This window comes from Pongo pygmaeus, chromosome Y (genome assembly GCF_028885625.2).
Source record: "Pongo pygmaeus isolate AG05252 chromosome Y, NHGRI_mPonPyg2-v2.0_pri, whole genome shotgun sequence".
In the NCBI taxonomy this organism is placed as follows: domain Eukaryota; kingdom Metazoa; phylum Chordata; class Mammalia; order Primates; family Hominidae; genus Pongo; species Pongo pygmaeus.
Window position 1 is genome coordinate 33,880,810 of NC_072397.2, and position 21,500 is coordinate 33,902,309.

At 37.5% G+C, this 21,500-nt stretch overlaps 1 protein-coding gene across 1 annotated transcript in view; it reads left to right on the forward strand.

Moving 5' to 3' along the window:
* The first annotated feature begins 2,098 nt into the window (after window positions 1–2,098).
* Window positions 2,099–21,500, forward strand: part of LOC129025914 (deleted in azoospermia protein 1-like) — a 65,585-nt gene continuing 46,183 nt past the window's right edge. The window contains exons 1-6 of the mRNA XM_054473468.1: window positions 2,099–2,280; window positions 8,581–8,727; window positions 9,002–9,093; window positions 9,652–9,703; window positions 10,139–10,202; window positions 10,292–10,431. Coding sequence (XP_054329443.1) covers window positions 2,278–2,280; window positions 8,581–8,727; window positions 9,002–9,093; window positions 9,652–9,703; window positions 10,139–10,202; window positions 10,292–10,431 — 498 coding nt within the window. The 5' untranslated portion in view covers window positions 2,099–2,277. The remainder of the gene's footprint in view (window positions 2,281–8,580; window positions 8,728–9,001; window positions 9,094–9,651; window positions 9,704–10,138; window positions 10,203–10,291; window positions 10,432–21,500) is intronic.

A 21,500-nucleotide genomic window follows, 5' to 3' on the forward strand; every position in this document is an offset into this window, starting at 1 on the left:
GATGTCTAATTTATATGACGAAACCAGGATAGAGCTAAAATAGTGAATAACATATAAACTGAGAGAGGGGAGGGTGTCTAGAGCTAAAACATCCTGAAAGCCTTTGTATTATTCAAGAGGAGAGTAAAGCTATGTATTAGCTTTATATTTTAAGTTTACATTTTAAAATAGTACAACAGTCACTTAAAAATATAGACTGCATTACTCCAAATAAGTTGAGGAAAAAAACAACGTGAGAAAAAGAAAACAAAAAAAACACACCAAAAAAACGCGTACACACGTGAGCATATTACTGTTATCTTCTAGTTTCTATTGCTACTGAGAAGCTTCTTCTGTAAGTTTTAACTTTCTTGTTTGTATGCCATTCTTATTCAAGGTAAGTAGTGTTCTACAAATTTTTACTGTGAGCGTGTCCTTAAAGGATCACTTTCTTTCAGCCTAGGTTGTAGAAGGATTCATCCAAGTCGGCTTTACGTTTGCTTCTGCCAGGCATTCTAGATGCCCCATGTCTAGGACCTCTTTAGGCAGGAGAGAGGGTGATGGTGTAGGAGGACCCATTTCTTGGCTTGCAGATTCCAATAACACGTTATAGATTTAAACCCCAAACTTTGATGAAATGCAGGTCTAGGGTTTCAAAATTTAATGAGAGTTAAATACGTATTTTCTTCATCCAGAGATGGGGCAGGCTTCCTCATCTGCTCGTTCATGGGTGATGATTTACATTTTCCCCACTCTATCCTTTTCCTAAGGATTTTAGGGACAACGGCTTTTCGCAGAGTACTCAGCTCCAGCTCCCGCCTTCAGCCCTTAACCTCCTGCCCCTAAACATCCAGAACTCAAGTTAGAGAGAGTAACATTTTGCCCACACCTAGGACGACCAATCCTTCTGGTTTCCTTAGGGACGCAGGAATTTCTCAGTGCTAAAACCAGTAAAGTCCTGGGCAAACCAGTATGACCGGCTGCCCTACAACCCAGCCCCCATATCCAGGGCAGGAGAAGAATCAGTTGAACAATTCATTGCTCTAGTTTTCAGTTTATTTTTGGTACTTGGAATTTCCCTCCTTTTTTTTATGGGTTTATCTGCCTATTGGAAACAAAACGTTATTATTTTTTTTTATCCCGCATTACTAGATGTCAGTAGTGAGACACTTCCCACGTTATAGAAGTCCAGCATTTTGCCAGTTCAAAACGTCATGTTTCAATTCTTTCCGTCAGTACAGAAGTGAAGTTTGAGGATAAAGGTCATAGCCACTTAGCCCTGTGTGTATAACAGGGTGCTGGAGTGGTCCCCAAAGTTATGTGATTGGCTCCACCACCTGCCCCACAGCTTGCTCCCGCTCTAGGCCCTTGCTCTGATCTTGAGAATGTTCTATAAGTCTCTAGGCAGGCCTAGCGTCTTCCTGTAAGTCCTAGAAGGTGAATTCTCCCATTAAAATGTAAAATCCCTGAGCAAAGAGATACTATTTTATTCTGTTCACTCCTGCATCTGCAGTAGCTGGTAATCACAAGCACTCAGTAACTACTTCTTGAAAGAACGAACACCCTGAATGTCAAAACTGGCATTTCCTCCCATCCAATCCCTTGTATCTCAAACTTGACAGAAAGGAGTCCAAGTTTCTGGCCTGTTGATGTCTCCCTCCCTTTTCCACAGACTTGCTACTATTTATTTCTGTAGGTACTTTAAAAGATTTTGGGGTGGGTGTGACGCTAACAGTGATTGTGCTAAACCTGTGCATTCCAGAAGCCATTTTGAAACTACAGCCCAGACACATTCTCGTTTTTTAAAACTACACCATATATTTCAGTATGCATACTTATTTCAAGGGTGTTTTGGAGGCGATGCGTGTGCCTGTCGGTCTACGTGAGGGCGGTGCCTGCCTGGGACCAGCACACACGCACTGCGTACCCTGCGTCCTCTACCCACCCACAGCGTGGGGGACGCCGTCATCCCCCGCAGGCCTCCACCCTCCAGGGGGCGTGAGCGCTGCCACCCATTGGCTGAGGCCGATACCACGCGCCCCGATACCCGGCACAGGAGCCACCTCCCAGAGGCCCCCGGTCCACGCCTCAGTCGGCCTGCGCGCCTCAGCCTGGCGGTTCTACCTCCGAGGGTTCACCCGCCCTTGGTTTTCCTTACACCTTCGCCTTTGGCTCCTTTGACCACTCGAAGCCCCACAGCGGGTTCCAGCGGACTTCACCAGCGGACCCAGAAGTGGTGGGTGAAACACAGCCTCTGTTCCTCCTTGAGCCTGTGGGGAGCTGCTGCCTGCCGCCATCATGGTGAGTTGAAGGAAAGACCTGAGGGGCGAGGCCTGTGGGGTTTTCACCGGTGGGTGAAACCAGGCTGCGCCTTATCCTCGGTTTTCCTGTTTCGGGGCCACCCGCCTGGACGCATTAGGAGCCGTGACCCGCAGGGTGGGGCGAGGCGGCCTGGCAGCAGTGCGGCCCACACACACAGAGAGAGGCAGGCACAGAAGTGGCGGGACAGCGAGCATGGCGTGGGTCCCCAGGACGCGCTGCCTCACAGTTCGCTTGCAAGGGCCACAGCCTTCGTGCAGAACCCATTTCCTGCCCCAGGTTCTCTCCTGGTAGCGATTTGGGGTGTGGGTTCCCCACCCCCACGCGTCCCCACCTCCACTCCTAGGCGCCCTTTCCCCCTCCCCCACTCCCATGCGCCCCCACCCCGCCAACTTCATTTCTGACGCTCTCCCGGTGGCTCTGCAAGATGGCCGCGGGCCTGCTGAGGGACTTGGCTCCCTTCAATTGGGAGGGCCGGAACTTCTTCAGGAAGTGGTTCCCTCCTGGTGCTTGTACTGGGTGGGGTGGGTTGGTGGGGTTTGTGGGGGCCTGAGTGTGCTTGTACTGGGTGGGGTGGGTTGGTGGGGTTTGTGGGGGCCTGAAGGCATGGCCCACTAGCTGAGGGGGCTGGGTGGGAAGTGCCTCTGGTCCTTTCGCGGCTAGCGGCTGCTGGGGACTTGCTGATGGCGGCTCCCTCCTGCGGCGGCGACAGGCACAAAAGCTCACTCGACGCTATCTTTGTGGCAAGAGGTTGGCTTCAGTAGTTACCGTTGAGAATTTTAGAATTTTTAAACTCCAGGCACAATTTTTCCCTTCTAGATAAACCAGGAATCTTTGACAAAATGTCCAATTGGTAGATAATGTTGGGTGTGCATTCCTGCGAGTTTGGTAAATGCCCAGCATTCGTTGAGCGCCGTCACAGATGTGGCTCTGAATACGCTGACCAAACACTGAGTCAAACACACGTGTTACATGCTCTGTGTGTGTGTGTCTGCATTGATAATTCTGTCTTTTCATTTTTAGAGATAAAAGGAGTTTTACACACGGTTTATATTACCATGTATAAACATTAAATATATATAAGCAACTATTATGTGTCATAAGTGTGCAACATGTTATCCATGCTAATAAAAAGTCACCTTGATTTATAAGTTACAATTATTTACAATAATACTTTTCATTTTTAGAGGTAAAGGGAAGAAATGCTTACAGTTTCATTAGGTTTTTTTCCTGATTATAAAAGTAGTATATTTACTCATTTGAAAACAATCACAGTAAGAAAATAGCAGTCCATCTTAATACCAACACATAAAACCACAGTTAAATTTTGATGCATGAATGCCCTTCCAGCTTATTTTTGTGCGTGTATTGCGATTGCATATAGATAGGCCAACTTTTACAAAAGTCACATAGTACTGCTTAATACTATTTTACAACTTGCAGCTTTCAGTTAATGTGGGTATTATTCTGAAGATAACTTTCAGTATATCATGTTAAAAATTATGCTGTTGTTTTACTGAATTCCCTTATGATGAATACTTTTTCAGTATTGAAACTATCATGGGCTGGGCGCCGTGGTTCACGCCTGTATTCCCAACACTTTGGGAGACTGAGGTGGGCAGATCACTGGAGGTCAGGATTTCGAGAACAGCCTGATTAACATGGTGAAACCCCATCGGTACTAAAAATACGAAAAATTAGCCAGGCATGGTGGCGTGCACTTGTAATCCCAGCTACTCGGGAGGCTGAGGCAGGAGAATCATTTGAACCTGGGAAGCAGGTTGCAGTGAGCTGAGATGGTGCCACTGCATTCCAGCCTAGGCAAGAAAGGGAGACTCAGTCTCAAAAAAAAAAAAAAAAAAAAAAAAAATGCTGTGAATGTCGTTGTGTAAATTAATCTTGGCACACTTGTACTATTAATTCCTTGAGATGAATTGCTGTAAGTGGCATTGCTGGGTGGAAGTGCTTTGCCACTTCATAACAATTTTAAATTATGCTCCTCATTAGTATAGTGGTGAGTATCCCCCTATCAAATTATGATAGACCTTTTCCAAGGTACTCTTGGTAAAGCATGTGTCAGTATTTTCCCACTGATGGTGGGTAGAGTGATCTCTGTTCCACACCCTTTCTAATGAACGGTATTAGGATTTTTTACATTGTCAACCTAATAGCTGGATAATATTACACTATGTTGATGTGCACTTTTTTAAATCATCAATGAAGTTGATCATTGATCATTAGCTTTTTAAATTTCCTTTTTAATTTTATTTCCCTTATTGACTCATAAAAACTCTGTATTAATACTCACAGTTGTCATACATAGTGGGAAAATACATATAGTAGTAACGATGAGGAGCCGTGGTGCCCTTACCTTATTCCTATTTTCAGTGGAGATGGCTGTAGTATTTCACTGTAACCTTAACGATAGGGTAGAATTAGATTGATAGAAAATAAGAATCCTCTATTTCTATTTTACTTAGGTTTTTAAAAGATTGAAAAATGAATGCTGTATTTTATTAAATACTTTTTCAATGATGAATTAAAGTAGCGTATCCTGCGAATGGAGTATTCTTGCATTGCCAATATAAACTATATTCTTTACTACTGGAGTTTTGCATTTGTGTTGAGGAGAGGGTTGGACCATCTTGATGAGGCTTTGTTGCTTATATGCTGTTGACCTTTGTAAAATGCATTGAGAAGTACTTTTTTCCTCTTTGAAAATTGAAGAAAAGAGTTTAAATTTCTTAATCTCTTCTTCTGTGTCTTCTATCTTTACTTCAGGTTTCTGGTATCTGTGTGCACCTCTCTCTGAAACACCACATACACCCAAGTTGCCTGTTTCTTCACAAGTTGAAAAAACTCCCAGGGAAACTAAGCCAAATACCATTGGGTGTTCTTTTTCAAGATTGTTTGGGAAAAATTAAAATTTCTGTACAAGTTGACCATGTCGTTGATTTCAAAATTTATCCCTATAGAGTTTGTGCATAACATTCTTTTGTGACCACGGGCCACAACCCATTTTTCAGGTCTCAATATATATTTTTGCTTTTTCTTGCTTAGTTTTGCAAGGATTGTTTATTGCTTGAATTTCATCCTTCCCACCCAGCACTCCCTGAGAATCTGCTCTTGGATTAACTTCTGATTTTCACGTCGTATTTTCTTAATTTTAGCATTCTCTTTATTTGTTCCTCTTCCTATTGTTGTGAATGTAACTTTGATGACTGCAAATGATGGGCTTTTTCCTGGCCGGTTTATGTAAATATCAGTTTGCTTACATATTCACATAGTAATTGCATTAGATAATACTGGCAAAGTAGCTGACGTCGCAGGAGTTTAATGATAATTTTTTCCAGCTTTTAGCTGTCTTTGTCACTTGATTGTCCGTCCGCATATAACAAGAAATGTGCTTGCTAGAAATTTGCAATGAGAGTTGTGTATATGATGGTCTTGAAGCTTACCCCTGTTTACTATTCCAACATTTCTCATTTCAAAATTCACCAACTCACTTGAAGGTATGATTAAGAAAATTACTTCTTTAAAGCAGTTTGTTGGCAGGATGCTATTGACGGTTATGATGGTACTTTCTTTAAAATTAAACTTCAGCTTATCCTAAGCATTCCTTTATATTTTTGACCATAGTTTAGAAATAAGCAAAGGCTATCTATTGATTGTGTTTTTTTTTTATATATATATATGTACATTATATAATTATGTATAAATACACACAGAGTCGGAATTGAACAATCCCTGCTAGTCAAGCCGTGGTAAAAATGAGGTACATTGCCAAAAATGAAGTACATGGCTTACTTTGTTAGCTTTGAGCGCCACCTGCTCGCTGAGGACTAGGACGTGATGGTGACTTGCTTAATTTAAAATGTTGCCACCCTGTTAAAGAGATTCAGTGAATTTTATATGTACGATTCCAGTTAAGCAGGCAGCCAGTTTGTAAGATCCAAGCTAAAGTCAAACTTCTTATAAAGTCAAATGCCTTTTTTCCTCTTTCCCAAACTGAGTATCCATTTTACTAATTATGTATAGAGTATGAGAATCAGAAGAGACACCCGAGGCCTTTTCCGGCCATTTTGTTTTCAAGCAAGGAAACTGAAACTGAGGTCATGAAAAGATTCACTTTCGTGAGCAATGGAAATCAGGTTCTTCCCAAACAAGAATTTTCCTCTTCAATTCTTGTGTCACTGTCACAAGGTTTCTTAACCAGACCCTTTGCAAATTTGGCACCAAATAATTCTTTATTGTAGGAGGCTGTCTTTGCATTGTAGGATGTGCAGTAGTATGCCTGGCCTTCAGCCCATCAGATTCCAGGAATACCTCTCAGTTGTGACAGCCAATCTCTAAACGTCGCTGAATGCCCCTGGGGCTCAAAAATCTTGCCCAGTTGAGAATCAGTGCATTTCCATAACCTGTCATGATCTGACGCAGGTTTCTGCCAGATGTTACATTTCTAAATTAAAATACATCCAAACACTGTGGTGCAGAGACAATACCGTAATATAGCTTGCTTATCAAAGAAAAACATATCCAAAGTTCATCCACAAATCAAGGGGGAGTTGAAAAGGAGAGAAAGAAACTACAAGAGTTTCAGAATTTCTTTTGTTTTGTTTTGTTTTATTCTGTTTGGGATTTCTGAATGAAGTGAGAAGGAATCGGTAAATTGTCTACAGGGAAGGGCAATCTAAGCAGGTTCCCAGTAGTTCAAGATAATGCAGCTTAATGTCATTTGGAAAAAACAATAATGGAAGACATTTTTAGAAAGGAAAAACTTTAAAAATAGTGTTGTAAATTTTTCTTCCACATCATTGTCATGAAATAACGCTGTTAAAGGAAAGAATTAGGAATGAGTTGCAAACCCAAAATAGCAGGTACAAGCACGAAAGAATAGAGAAATGCAGTAACCTCGGCTTTAGTTGATGTGACAATTTAGATTTCATGTGTAGTAAAGCTGTGTAGACTCAGTAACTTCTAGCATCTAATTAGCGAAGCAGGAACCCACCTTTCTTCTTAACTTCTGTAACATTACTGTGTTGTTCAAAAAGATGTACAGTTTCTTTCGTCTTTTGTTTTCTTTCAGACAGGTGTATGTGTAATAGTTTTGTCTTTTGCAGCTGTTTGTACTTACCTTTTAAAGTCAACAGCACTTCATCAATGATTTTTAAGTTATTGATGTGTCATAGTTTCCTGATGTTTCAATTAGTTCTTAATTAAAATTTTTTTCAAAATAAGTCAGCTAAATAGTGAAGCCAAAAAAGAAACTTGAAAACAAATCGGCTGAAAAGAAATTCAAATAACAGGACACTAACTTACATTGGCATTACCACTTTTACCACTTTATACGTACAAAATGAATTCACAGATGTTATCTCATTTCATTCTCAAAGCAGTTTGCCCACACATACGCAGTTGGCAAATAGGTGGCTTTTAACCACTTACCTGTAAGTGACATAAACCTAGATCTCCTGACTAAATTAATTTTTGTTTCACTGTGCTATATTGTTTGTCCAACATATATATTAGTTACGAATACTACTTCAGAAAATTTTACCTTAACCTTAGAGTCAACAGTGGAAAGAATAAAGACAGTTCTGATCAGAATCTAGAAAATTAATGAGTTATATGTATGTGTTTTTTTATCTGAAAATAAAGATGGCATGATTTATATCTATCAGCCCACTGTGAAAATTAGAATTATCAGATGGACTGATTTCGTGTTACTCAGGAAGAAAAATGTTATTTCGAAAGACGCTTTGAACACCCTAGCGTTAGGGAAGAGGATTATAAGAAATTGGTTTAAAACATTGAGGCTTATTTTCTTTCTGGTGCGGCTTTTTTGTTTGTTTGTTCGTTTTGTTTTTGTAAGGTTTATCTTTAGTCTACTCAGTAAAGTGAAAAGTTGTTCATGAATATAGAACAGGATGATTTTAATAACTTTAACTTTTACAAATCTAAACTTTCTAGTTTGGGGTGTCTTTTTTAACTACTTCACAGAGTATTTTCACAAATACTGACTGAGTATTCTTCCACAGCATTATACAAGACTCGGTGATGAGTGGCAGTAGGTTTAAGAAAGTACTATATCCTTTGGTTAAAATTCCATGCTGATGTCCTCTGATTAGTTTAAATCCTGAGCCTGCACTGAGCTGCACTGGTGACTAATTGACAATGAAAGTAATTTATATAAAATATACTTAAAATACAAAAATGATATTTCACATTGTGTATGGGTTTTGCCTGCATATGTAATTATGATGTCTACTTTCCAAATTACAGTCTGCTGCAAATCCTGAGACTCCCAACTCAACCATCTGCAGAGAGGCCAGCACCCAGTCTTCATCAGCTGCCGCTAGCCAAGGCTGGGTCTTACCAGAAGGCAAAATCATGCCAAACACTGTTTTTGTTGGTGGAATTGATGATAGGGTATTGTATTCATACCTCATTTTTACCTTAAAATACATTATGAACAATGGGATTTGGGCCCTGTTACAAACTTAATGTGTTTTTGTACTTCATGGAGGTTTAGAATTGCTTTTAGGTTTGACCCATAGGTACTAAAAATATCTTTGACAAAGAGCTACTGGTCATTTTGGGGATAAATGGGGAAGAAATTTCCCCCTCATGGTAGTAAAATTGTAGTAAAGTTGAAATTTTTGAATGCTGAATTTTTACTCTGACGTTCAATTCTGTTCCATAGACGGATGAAGCTGAGATCAGAAGCTGCTTTGGTAGACACGGTTCAGTGAAAGAAGTGAAGATGATCACGAATCGAAGTGGTGTGTCCAAAGGGTGAGTAATTTTATCAAAAATATCTGAACTCTAGTCCCCTGTTCTATAGGTATGAGACAAGACTTCAAAACTGATATTCTGACCCTTGTATAAATGAAATTGTTGCGGTGTTAATTTCTTTCACGTAGGGGATAAAAGGTTATTACCAGTTCTTTTATTTAATCATTTTTCTAATGTTTGATTTGAAATGTCTGCAATTTTTATTTCATACAGATGAGTTAATCAGTTTTCTCACATAATTGTTTTTTTCATACGCTGCACCGCATCTTAAATTTTAACCACCTTGTCTTAGATAGTAAGTTAAATTCAGGTTCACAGATGTGAACTCTTTGTTAATCAATGAAGTTTTCACACTGCCCTAATCTAGCACATTTTGACATAGTTCTGCTTAAGAAAAAGTAGTATTTGTAGAGGATCTGTCATGTGCATGTTAGCAAATACTTATCATGGCATATTATTCAACTTTGGTCATGATCACTTCTGTATATAGAATAGTAGACGTTCTGAACCATGTACTGTATGATGGTGATTTTATGCTTCATTTATCTGCCTTTATAGCTATGGATTTGTTTCATTTGTTGATGACGTGGATGTCCAGAAGATAGTAGAAGTAAGTAGTCTAATAGAAAAATCTCTTATTTATCTTACTGATACGACGTTGAGTGTTAGTGATATACTCAGACTTGTGTAAAATTTGGAGAAAGCTAGACTTCCTGTTCAAAATCCAAACTCAGAGTAACCTCCCATAACTTGATAGATGCTGTTTATTTTTGACTGGACACCTAGGTTCACGAACTACAGACAGGAAGGGTTGGAGTCAGGGTGATGAAAAGTTTTTGATCAACTTTCACTTGATGCCTCTTGACACTGATTAGAGTGGCAAGGGTAAGTAAGGTAGCTTCATGATGACAAAATTTAATTTGGTGCGTAGTTGTCACTGATCGTCTATGATGATAGGCACTTTAGAAGACTTTAGGTGTTTACCCAAGTCTTGGAAGCTAAGACTTGAAAATGGATTCTAGTTTTGTTACTGTTCTCTTTTCAGTCACAGATACATCTCCAGGGTAAAAAGCTGAAGCTGGGCCCTGCAATCAGGAAACAAAAGTTCTGTGAGTAGGAAAAGAAATTGTTCTTTTTTGACCCGGGTAGCTTTTCAAATAACTAAAAGTAGGCTTTTTTCTTCTTGCTTTTCAAAAAGGTGCTCGTCATGTGCAGCCACGTCCTTTGGTATTTAATCCTCCTCCTCCACCACAGTTTCAGAACGTCTGGAGGAATCCAAACACTGAAACTTGCCTGCAGCCCCTAATCACGCTGAATCCTGTAACTCAGTACGTTCAGGTAAGAACTGCTTATGTTCCTGTTCTCTTGTTTATTGTAGTCATCCTTGCGTCTGTGGAATTGTATCTACACTTTCCATAGTAAGTGGCAATGGAATCCCTGTTTGAACAGTGTGAGTAATGGGAAATTTGTTACTTTTGTTAGAAATTTCTTATTCTTAGTGTTGGTTATTTGAGCTAAAAATCTTGCCAAGTATATATTGGCAAGGCTTTCTCTCAGAAATGACCTCTTTAGACACATGAACAAATCTCTTCCTATCTCTTCCTTTTTCACCCCATATAACTAGTTCCTAAAGTATTTGGAAGCCGCTCTCCTTATGTGTCTGCCTAATTTATTGTTCTCTAAGGTTAGGAGTTAACCCAGCTATTCTTTGCTTGCAATGCTTTCCAGATGCCTCGTCATATAAATTGCTGACTTCTGGATATATTCTGGTTCTGGGATGGGTAGATTTCTGATCTCTTTTACTCTATTTATAAATCCCGTGAGTTTCTGGCATGTCATTTCTCTGATGCTGGTTGCTTTGATATTTAAAGTGGGATTTGACATCCTCTGTCACTTAGTGGTGATAAATAAGGTTTATTTTGTTCTTCGTTCCTTTCATTTCTGTGTGTGTTTAAAAGACCTTTTCTTTGACGGAAAATAAAGTAACAAAATAGTAGTGAAATAGTTCTTCAGTGTCTCTCATTTGTTGATATTTTCCGTGTACTTGAAACGTGTAGGGTACACGTCGTCTTCTTTTTCCTTCTCGGAGCAGTGGCTAGAAGAAAAGCCCTAGTTGTTTCTAGCATTTACGGTGAGCCATTACTGAATGTGGGTGTATTCATGAATGCTGCTACCTGTGTGTTTTTAATTAGTAAGTATTTATTGAAACGTCGAGGACATTATACTGTCTCTTTTCCATTTGTGGTGTATATACTGCCCTTACTTTTAGGAAATGAAGTACAGAGAAAGCCGTAACATCTGTCGAAGAACTACAGTATTACCCTATAGTATTGTCAAATACAAAACAGTCTGGAAGTATTTTGCCAAAGAAGGAGCGAATGTATTAACTTAACTTAGGTTGAAATCTGTCTTAATAGAGCCTTATCACCAGTGTAAGAAATAACTTCTGGGTGGGCATAAGTACGCAGTATAAATAAAGTAAACTTTGGCTGGTGCAATAGTCACTTCTTTTGTCATTTGTCTCTTCCTCCTCCCCACCCAAAGGGTAGCGCTTGACAGAGAATGTTTGTTTCTTCATGAAGTCAGTCATTCTTTTAGAATTCTACATTGCTGTGTATAGAAAAGTAATTACTATTTCAAAGTTTTTCGTATTTTTGTTATATTGGGAATGGTAATTCTTTCTAATTAAAAAAAAAAATGTTTTACCGTATTAATCCATTCTTTCTGTAAACTTTATTTTCAGGCTTATCCTGCTTACCCAAATTCAGCAGGTCAGGTCATCACTGGATATCAGTTGCTTGTATATAATTATCAGGTAATTGAAGAGGGAGTAAAACGATTTACTTTCAGCTACTATTGAGGCCTCCCACTTGTTTATACAAATTGCCTGAATAGTTTGTCATTTTAAACTAGTGAAATGTACCTAAAATTTAAGAAAACACTTAGAATTAGCGTAATGAAGCCCTCTGTATCGTTTAGAAGTGATGAGAGAGTATTGTGACAGGAGGGTACTTAGCAATAACTTTTCTGTAGAACAATTTCTGAGATTTGTGTTTCCGTCTTTGTTTCAGCATGTATTTTGTTATGTTTGCTGTTGAGGGTACCTAGCGATAACTTTTCTGTAGAACAATTTCTGAGATTTGTGTTTCCGTCTTTGTTTCAGCATGTATTTTGTTCTGTTTGCTGTCTAAGAGGTGAAACATACAGACTGACTTTGCTGAATTTTATAGAGATACAGAGTGAAATAAAAGCTTTACCCAATTCTTAGAGCACGGAATTCCAGTTGTATTTTTATTTTAGCTTGCTGCTTCATGTTAGTAGTTCTCTGGGTGTCGTTTCAACGATACGACTATATCTGTGACCCATAATCATATGTGTGGTAACAAATTCAAAGAATTAATATCTTTGAGAGTTCCACAATGCCATTTCCAGAAAATTGGGGAAAAGGTGAGGTTTTGTATGTAGAAGTAACCACAAGAAACTTCAGGGATTAGAAACCTAAAGTACTTCTTTTTTGTATTCTGTTTCTTTTGTTCTATTATCCAAGGAGCCAGCATGAGAAGTACTTCAATATTGTGTATCTCATGTGTTTTTGAAAATGTACAGGAATATTTGAATAATTTTGGTTTCCTTTTTTTTTGCTTGCTTTTTTTTTTTTTTTTTTTTTTTCCCAAGATGCCACCACAGTGGCCTTTTGGGGAGCAAAGGAGTTATGCTGTACATCAGGTGAAGTGAATGCGCCAAACGTATACTCCCTGTTCTTCCTTGATTTTTTTCTATGTCATATATGCCTGTAAATTTTTTAAATCATTCTTTGTATTAAAGTGGCACGTTTTGTTACTTTCTTTTAACCCAATTATAAACTTCTATGGGAGCAACAGTGCCTTTTTCTCTCCCAGGTTTTTGCATGCTTAAGCAGTGGCTGGTCCACATAATGATAAGAATTCAGTTACTTTTTGATAGACTATACAATCCATGAAAGGTAGTATTAATGTGGCTTTAGAATGAGCATGTATCTGCCTGGAATCTGCCTCTGGCTTTACCCTCCGTAAGAAAAATCTGTTAAAGAGAAACAGAAATGTTTTGCTATTAATTACTCTTAAATAAGAATAGGAAGAAAAAAGAGTATTACCTCTAAATCAGCCGAACTGCTTTCCCCCCATATAACTAGTTCCGAAAATATTTGAAAGCAGCTGTCTTCATGTGTCTGCCTAGTTTATTCTTCTCTAAGGTTAGCAGTTCATCCAGCTATTCTTTACTTGCAATGATATCCAGATGCCTCCTCATGGAGATTGCTGACTTCTGGATATATTCTGGTTCTGGAATGGGTAGATTTCTAATGTGTTTTACTATATTTATAAATCCCATGAGTGTCTGGCATGTAATTTCTCTGATCCTGGTTACCTTGATATGTAAAGTAGGATTTGACATACTCTGTCACTTACTGGCGATAAGTAACGTTTATTTTCTTTTTAGTTTGTTTTATTCATGTCTTAGTTTAAAAGACATTTTCTTTGATGGAAAATAAAGTAAGAAAATAGTGGTGAAATAGTTCTTCAGTGTCTCTCGTTTGTTGACATTTTCCATGTACTTGAAACAGGTAGGGTATACCTCTGCCTCTTTTTCGTCCTCTGAGCGATGGCTAGAAAAAAAGCCCTGTTTCTCACATTTACTGTGAGCCATTCTGTAATCTGGGTGTATTCATGTGTCATGCTGCGTATGTGTTTTCAGTCAGTAATTATTTATTGAAACGCAGAAGACATTATACTGTCTCTTTTCCAGTTGCGGATTATATACTGCCCTTAGTTTTTTGAAATGAAGTACAGAAAAAGCCATAACGTTTGTAGGAGAACTTCATAATTCCCTATAATATTGTCAGATACGAAACCCTTTAGAAGTATTTTAACAAAGAAACAGCAAATGCATTAATTTAACTTACATTGAAGTCTGTCTTAATAGAGCCTTATCACCAGCGTAAAAAATAACTTCTGGGTGGGCATAAGTACACAGTATAAATAAGGTAAACCTGTCTGGCGAAATAGTCACTTCTTTTGTCATTTGTCTGTTCCCCCTCCCCACCCAAAGGGCAGCACTTGACAGACTCTTTCTTTCTTCATAAAATCAGTCACTCATTTAGAATTCTGCAACGCTGTATGTAGAAAAATAATGTTTTAAAACTATTTCATAGTTTTTTATATTGGGAATAGTATTTCTAATTAACAAAATGTTTTATCATATTCGTTCATTCTTACTGTAAACTTTATTTTTAGGCACATCCTACTTACCCAAATTCAGCAGTTCACGTCATCACTGGATATCATTTGCCTGTGTATAATTATCAGGTAATTTAAGAGGGAGTAAAATGATTTACTTTCAGATACTATTGAGCCCTTTTTTTGTACAAATTGCTTGAATAGTTTGCCATTTTAAAGTAGTGAAATGTACCTAAAATTTACGACAACACTTAGAATTAGTCTAGAATGAAGGCCTCTGTATTATTTAGAAGTAATTGCGTTACATTTTGACACGAATGTACTTAGCAAAAACTTTACTGTAGAACAGGTTTTTGAGATGTGGTGTCCCTTTCTATATTGTAGCATGTTTATTTTCATCTTGCTGTCAAATAGCTGAAACATCCAGACTGACTTTTATCAATTTTTTAGAAAGACAGAGTGAAATAAAATTACTACCCACCTTTTAGAGCACAGAATTTGAATTATATTTGTATTTTAGCTGGCTGCTTCACATTAGTCGTCCTCTGGGTCTCTTTTCATAGCCGTGACTGTATATATGACCCATAATCATATCTATGGTAATCAATTCCAAGAACTAATATCCTTGAGATTTCCACAATACCAACCCCAGAAAATTGGGAAAAAGTTGAGGTTTTACATACAGAGGTAACATCAAAAACGTCAGGGATTAGAAACCTAAAGTAATTCTTTTTTCCGTTCTGTTTCTTTTATTAGAAGAACAAATTAAAGGAGCCAGCATATGTTCTTCAATATTGTGTATCTTAAGTGTTTTTGAAAATGTGAAGGAATATTTGAATGATTTTTGTTTCCTGTCTCTACTAAAAGTACAAAAAATTTTGCCAGGCGTGGTGGCGCACACTTGTAATCCCAGCTACTCGGGAGGCTGAGGCAGCAGAATCACTTGATCTTGGGATGCAGATTGCTGTGAGGTGGGATTGTGCCACTGCACTCCAGCCTAGGCTGCAAAGAGAGACTCAGTCTCAAAAAAAAAAAAAGATGCTATGAATATCTTTGTGTAAATATCTTGGCACGCTTGTACTATTAATTTCTTGAGATGAATTGCTATGAATATCTTTGTGTAAATATCTTGGCACGCTTGTACTATTAATTTCTTGAGATGAATTGCTATCAGTGGAATTGCTAGGTGAAAGCACTTTGCCCCTTTTATAACAATTTTATAACTAATTCTCCTTTTTAGTATACTGGTGAGTATCCCCGCTTATCAAATTATGATACACCTTTTCCATAGTACTCTTGGTAAATCACGTATTAGTGTTTTCTCACTGATGGTGTGTAGAATGCTGTCTTTTCCACACCCATTCCAGTGAAAGTTATTAGTATTTTTTAAATTGTCAGCCTAATAGCCGGAAAATACTACATTATGTTGATGGGCACTTTTTAAAATCATCGTTGAAGTTGATCATTGATGTTTAGCTTTTTAAATTACCTTCTTAATTTTATTTTTCTTACTGATTCATAAAAAGCTTTTTGTTAGTATTCACTATTCTAATACTAATAGTATTCACTATTAGTTATACATAGTGGAAAAAACATATAGGAGTGATAAGGAGGTGACCTGGTGCCCTTACCTTATCCCTAATTTCAATTGAGTTGACTCAACTAGTTCACTTGTAAGCTTGATGATAGGGTAGAATGAGATTGATCGAAAAGAAGATTCCTCTTTCTCTGAAATTTGACTTGGGGTTTTAAAAAATTTAAAAATGAGTGCTGTATTTTATCAATTGATTTTCAGTGGTGAATTAAAGTAATGTATCCTGCAAATGGAGTATTCTTGCATTCCCAATATAAACTTAGACTCTTTATATACTGCTGGAATTTCCCATTTGTGTTGAGGGCAGGGATGGATCATCTGGATGAGGCTTTGTTACTTATATGCTTTTAGCTTTGTAAAATGCGTTGAGAAATACTTTCTTCCTCTTTGAAAACAGTTTCTGCATAGCACTCTTTTATTATCTGTGGCCACAACCCATTTTTCAGGTCTCATATATACTTTTGCTTTCTTGTGTTTTCTCGCTTTGTTTTGCCAGGATTGTTTGTTGCTCGAATTTCATCCTCCCCACGCACCACTCCCCGAGAATCTGCTCTTGGATTTACTTAAGGTTTTCATTCTGATTTTCACGTCATATTTTCTTAATTTTATCACTCTCTTTATTTGCTCCTCTTCCTATTGCTGTGAATGTAACTTTGCTGACTACAGATGATAGGCTTTTTCCTGATCAGTTTATGTAAATATTTATTCCTATAGAAAAATAATATATATAATATAAATTTATTCCTATAGAGATTGCACGTAGCATTCTTTTGTAACCGCTGGCCACGACTCATTTTTCAGGTCTCGTATATATTTTTGCTTTTTCTTGCATAGTTTTGCAAGGATTGCGTATTGCTTGAATTTCATCCTTCCCACGCAGCACTCCCCAAGAATCTGCTGCTGCATTAACTTCTGATTTTCCCGTCATATTTTCTTAATTTTAGCATTGTCTTTATTTGCTCCTCTTCCTGTTGCTGTGAATGTAACTTTGATGACTACAAATTCTAGCCTTTTTCCTGGCCAGTTTATGTAAATATCAATTTGCTTACATGTTCACTTAGTAATTGCATTAGATAATACTGGCAAAGGAGCTGACATCGCTGGAGTTTAATGATAATTTTCTCCAGCTTTTAGCTGTCTTTGTCACTTGATTGTCTGCATATAACAAGGAATACGCTTGCTAGAAATCACAGTGAGAGTTGTGTATATGATGGTTTTGAAGCTCACCCGTTTACTATTCCAACATTTCTCACTTCAGAATTCACCAACTCACTTGAAGGTATGATTAAGAAAATTACTTCTTTAATGCAGTTGGTTTGCGGGATGCTATTGACAGTTACGATGGTACTTTCTTTAAAATTAAACTTTAGCTTATCCTAAGCATTCCTTTATATTTTTGGCCATAGTTTAGAAAAAACCAAAGGCTATCTATTGATTGTGGATTTATATATATACATATATATATATACACATATAAAATATTTATATATAAATAAATATATTATATATAAAAATAGATGTAGAAAATATTTATATATAACATTTATGTGAAATATATATAACATTTATATAATATTTATATATATAACATTTATATAATATATATAATTATAGGTATATATATAATTTTTATATACACATAATATTTGTATAGATATATAATATTTATATAGATATATATACCTTACATAATTATGTATAAATACACACAGAGTCGGAATTGAACAATCCCTGCTAGTCAAGCCATGGTAAAAATGAGGTACATTGCAAAAAATGAAGTACGTGGCTTACTTTGTTAGCTTTGAGCGCCACCTGCTCGCTGAGGACTAGGACGTGATGGTGACTTGCTTAATTTAAAATGTTAGCACGCTGTTAAAGAGATTCAGTGAATTTTATATGTACGATTCCAGTTAAGCAGGCAGCCAGTTTGTAAGATCCAAGCTAAAGTCAAACTTCTTATAAAACCAAATGCCTTTTTTCCTCTTTACCAAACTAAGTATCCATTTTACTATTTGTGAATAGAGTATGAGAATCAGAAGAGACACCCGAGGCCTTTTCCGGCCATTTCGTTTTCAAGCAAGGAAACTGAAACTGAGGTCATGAAAAGATTCACTTTCGTGAGCAATGGAAATCAGGTTCTTCCCAAACAAGAATTTTCCTCTTCAATTCTTGTGTCACTGTCACAAGGTTTCTTAACCAGACCCTTTGCAAATTTGGCACCAAATAATTCTTTATTGTAGGAGGCTGTCTTTGCATTGTAGGATGTGCAGTAGTATGCCTGGCCTTCAGCCCATCAGATTCCAGGAATACATCTCAGTTGTGACAGCCAATCTCTAAACGTCGCTGAATGCCCCTGGGGATCAAAAATCTTGCCCAGTTGAGAATCAGTGCATTTCCATAACCTGTCATGATCTGACGCAGGTTTCTGCCAGATGTTACATTTCTAAATTAAAATACATCCAAACACTGTGGTGCAGAGACAATACCGTAATATAGCTTGCTTATCAAAGAAAAACATATCCAAAGTTCATCCACAAATCAAGGGGGAGTTGAAAAGGAGAGAAACTACAAGAGTTTCAGAATTTCTTTTGTTTTGTTTTATTTTATTCTGTTTGGGATTTCTGAATGAAGTGAGAAGGAATCGGTAAATTGTCTATAGGGAAGGGCAATCTAAGCAGGTTCCCAGTAGTTCAAGATAATGCAGCTTAATGTCATTTGGAAAAAACAATAATGGAAGACATTTTTAGAAAGGAAAAACTTTAAAAATAGTGTTGTAAATTTTTCTTCCACATCACTGTCATGAAATAACGCTGTTAAAGGAAAGAATTAGGAATGAGTTGCAAACCCAAAATAGCAGGTACAAGCACGAAAGAATAGAGAAATGCAGTAACCTCGGCTTTAGTTGATGTGACAATTTAGATTTCGTGTGTAGTAAAGCTGCGTAGAATCAGTAACTTCTAGCATCTAATTAGACTCAGTAACTTCTAGCATCTAATTACCAAAGCAGGAACCCACTTTTCTTATTAACTTTGATAACATTATTGTGTTGTTCAAAAAGATACACAGTTTCTTTCGTCTTTTGTTTTCTTTCAGACTGGTGTATGTGTAATAGTTTTGTCTTTTGCAGCTTTTTGTACTTACCTTTTAAAGTCAGCAGCACTTCATCAATGATTTTTAAGTTAATGATGTGTCATAGTTTCCTGATGTTGTTTCAATTAGTTCTTAATTAAAATTTTTTTCAAAATAAGTCAGCTAAATAGTGAAGCCAAAAAAGAAACTTGAAAACAAATCGGCTGAAAATAAATTCAAATAACAGGACACTAACTTACATTGGCATTACCACTGTTACCACTTTATACATACAAAATGAATTCACAGAGGTTATCTCATTTCATTCTCAAAGCAGTTTGCCCACAGATACATAGCTGGTAAGTAAGTAGGTGGCTTATAACCACTTACCTGTAAGGGACATAAACCTAGATCTCCTGACTAAATTAATTTTTGTTTCACTGTGCTATATTGTTTGTCCAACATATATATTAGTTATGAATACTACTTCAGAAAATTTTACATTAACCTTAGAGTCAACAGTGGAAAGAATAAAGACAGTTCTGATCAGAATCTAGAAAATGAATGAGTTATATGTATGTGTTTTTTTAATCTGAAAATAAAGATGGTATGATTTATATCTATCAGCCCACTTTGAAAACTAGAATTATCAGTCGGACTGATTTCGTGTTACTCAGGAAGAAAAGTGTTATTTCAAAAGATGCTTTGAACACCCTAGCGTTAGCGAAGAGGATTATAAGAAATTGATTTAACACATTGAGGCTTATTTTCTTTTTGGTGCGGGGTCTTTTTTTTTTTTTTAAGGTTTATCTTCAGTATACTCAGTAAAGTGAAAAGTTGTTTATGAATGTAGAACAGGATGATTTTTTAAAAAATTTGTTCATTCATTTATTTATTATTATTATACTTTAGGTTTTAGGGTACATGTGCGCAATGTGCAGGTTAGTTACATATGTATACTTGTGCCATGCTGGTGCGCTGCACCCACTAACTCGTCATCTAGCATTAGGTATATCTCCCAATGCTATGCCTCTCCCCTCCCCCCACCCCACAACAGTCCCCAGAGTCTGATGTTCCCCTTCCTGTTTCCATGTGTTCTCATTGTTCAATTCCCACCTATGAGTGAGAATATGCGGATTTTGGTTTTTTGTTCTTGGCGATAGTTTACTGAGAATGATGATTTCCAATTTCGTCCATGTCCCTACAAAGGACATGAACTCATCATTTTTTATGGCTGCATAGTATTCCATGGTGTATGTGTGCCACATTTTCTTAATCCAGTCTATCCTTGTTGGACATTTGGGTTGGTTCCAAGTCTTTGCTATTGTGAATAATGCCACCATAAACAGACACGTGCTTGTGTCTTTATAGCAGCATGATTTATAGTCCTTTGGGTGTATACCCAGTAATGGGATGGCTGGGTCAAATGGAATTTCTAGTTCTAGATCCCTGAGGAATCGCCACACTGACTTCCACAAGGGTTGAACTAGTTTACAGTCCCACCAACAGTGGAAAAGTTTTCCTATTTCTCCACATCGTCTCCAGCTCCTGTTGTTTCCTGACTTCTTAATGATTGCCATTCTAACTGGTGTGAGATGGTATCTCATTGTGGTTTTGATTTGCATTTCTCTGATGGCCAGTGATGGTGAGCATTGTTTCATGTGTTTTTTGGCTGCATATATGTCTTCTTTTGAGAAGTGTCTGTTCATGTCCTTCGCGCGCTTTTTGATGGGGTTGTTTGTTTTTTTCTTGTAAATTTGTTTGGGTTCATTGTAGATTCTGGATATTAGCCCTTTGTCAGATGAGTAGGTTGCGAAAATTTTCTCCCATTTTGTAGGTTGTCTGTTCACTCTGATGGTAGTTTCTCTTGCTGTGCAGAAGCTCTTTAGTTTAATTAGATCCCGTTTGTCAATTTTGGCTTTTGTTGCCATTGCTTTTGGTGTTTTAGACATGAAGTCCTTGCCCATGCCTATGTCCTGAATGGTAATGCCTAGGTTTTCTTCTAGGGTTTTGATGGTTTTAGGTCTAATGTTTAAGTCTTTAATCCATCTTGAATTGATTTTTGTGTAAGGTGTAAGGAAGGGATCCAGTTTCAGCTTTCTACATATGGCTAGCCAGTTTTCCCAGCACCATTTATTAAATAGGGAATCCTTTCCCCATTGCTTGTTTTTCTCAGGTTTGTCAAAGATCAGATAGTTGTAGATATGCAGCGTTATTTCTGAGGGCTCTGTTTTATTCCATTGATCTATATCTCTGTTTTGGTACCAGTACCATGCTGTTTTGGTTACTGTAGCCTTGTAGTATAGTTTGAAGTCAGGTAGTGTGATGCCTCCAGCTTTGTTCTTTTGACTTGGTGATGCGGGCTCTTTTCTGGTTCCATATGAACTTTAAAGTAGTTTTTTCCAGTTCTGTGAGGAAAGTCATTGGTAGCTTGATGGGGATGGCATTGAATCTGTAAATTACCTTGGGCAGTATGGCCATTTTCATGATATTGATTCTTCCTACCCATGAGCATGGAATGTTCTTCCATT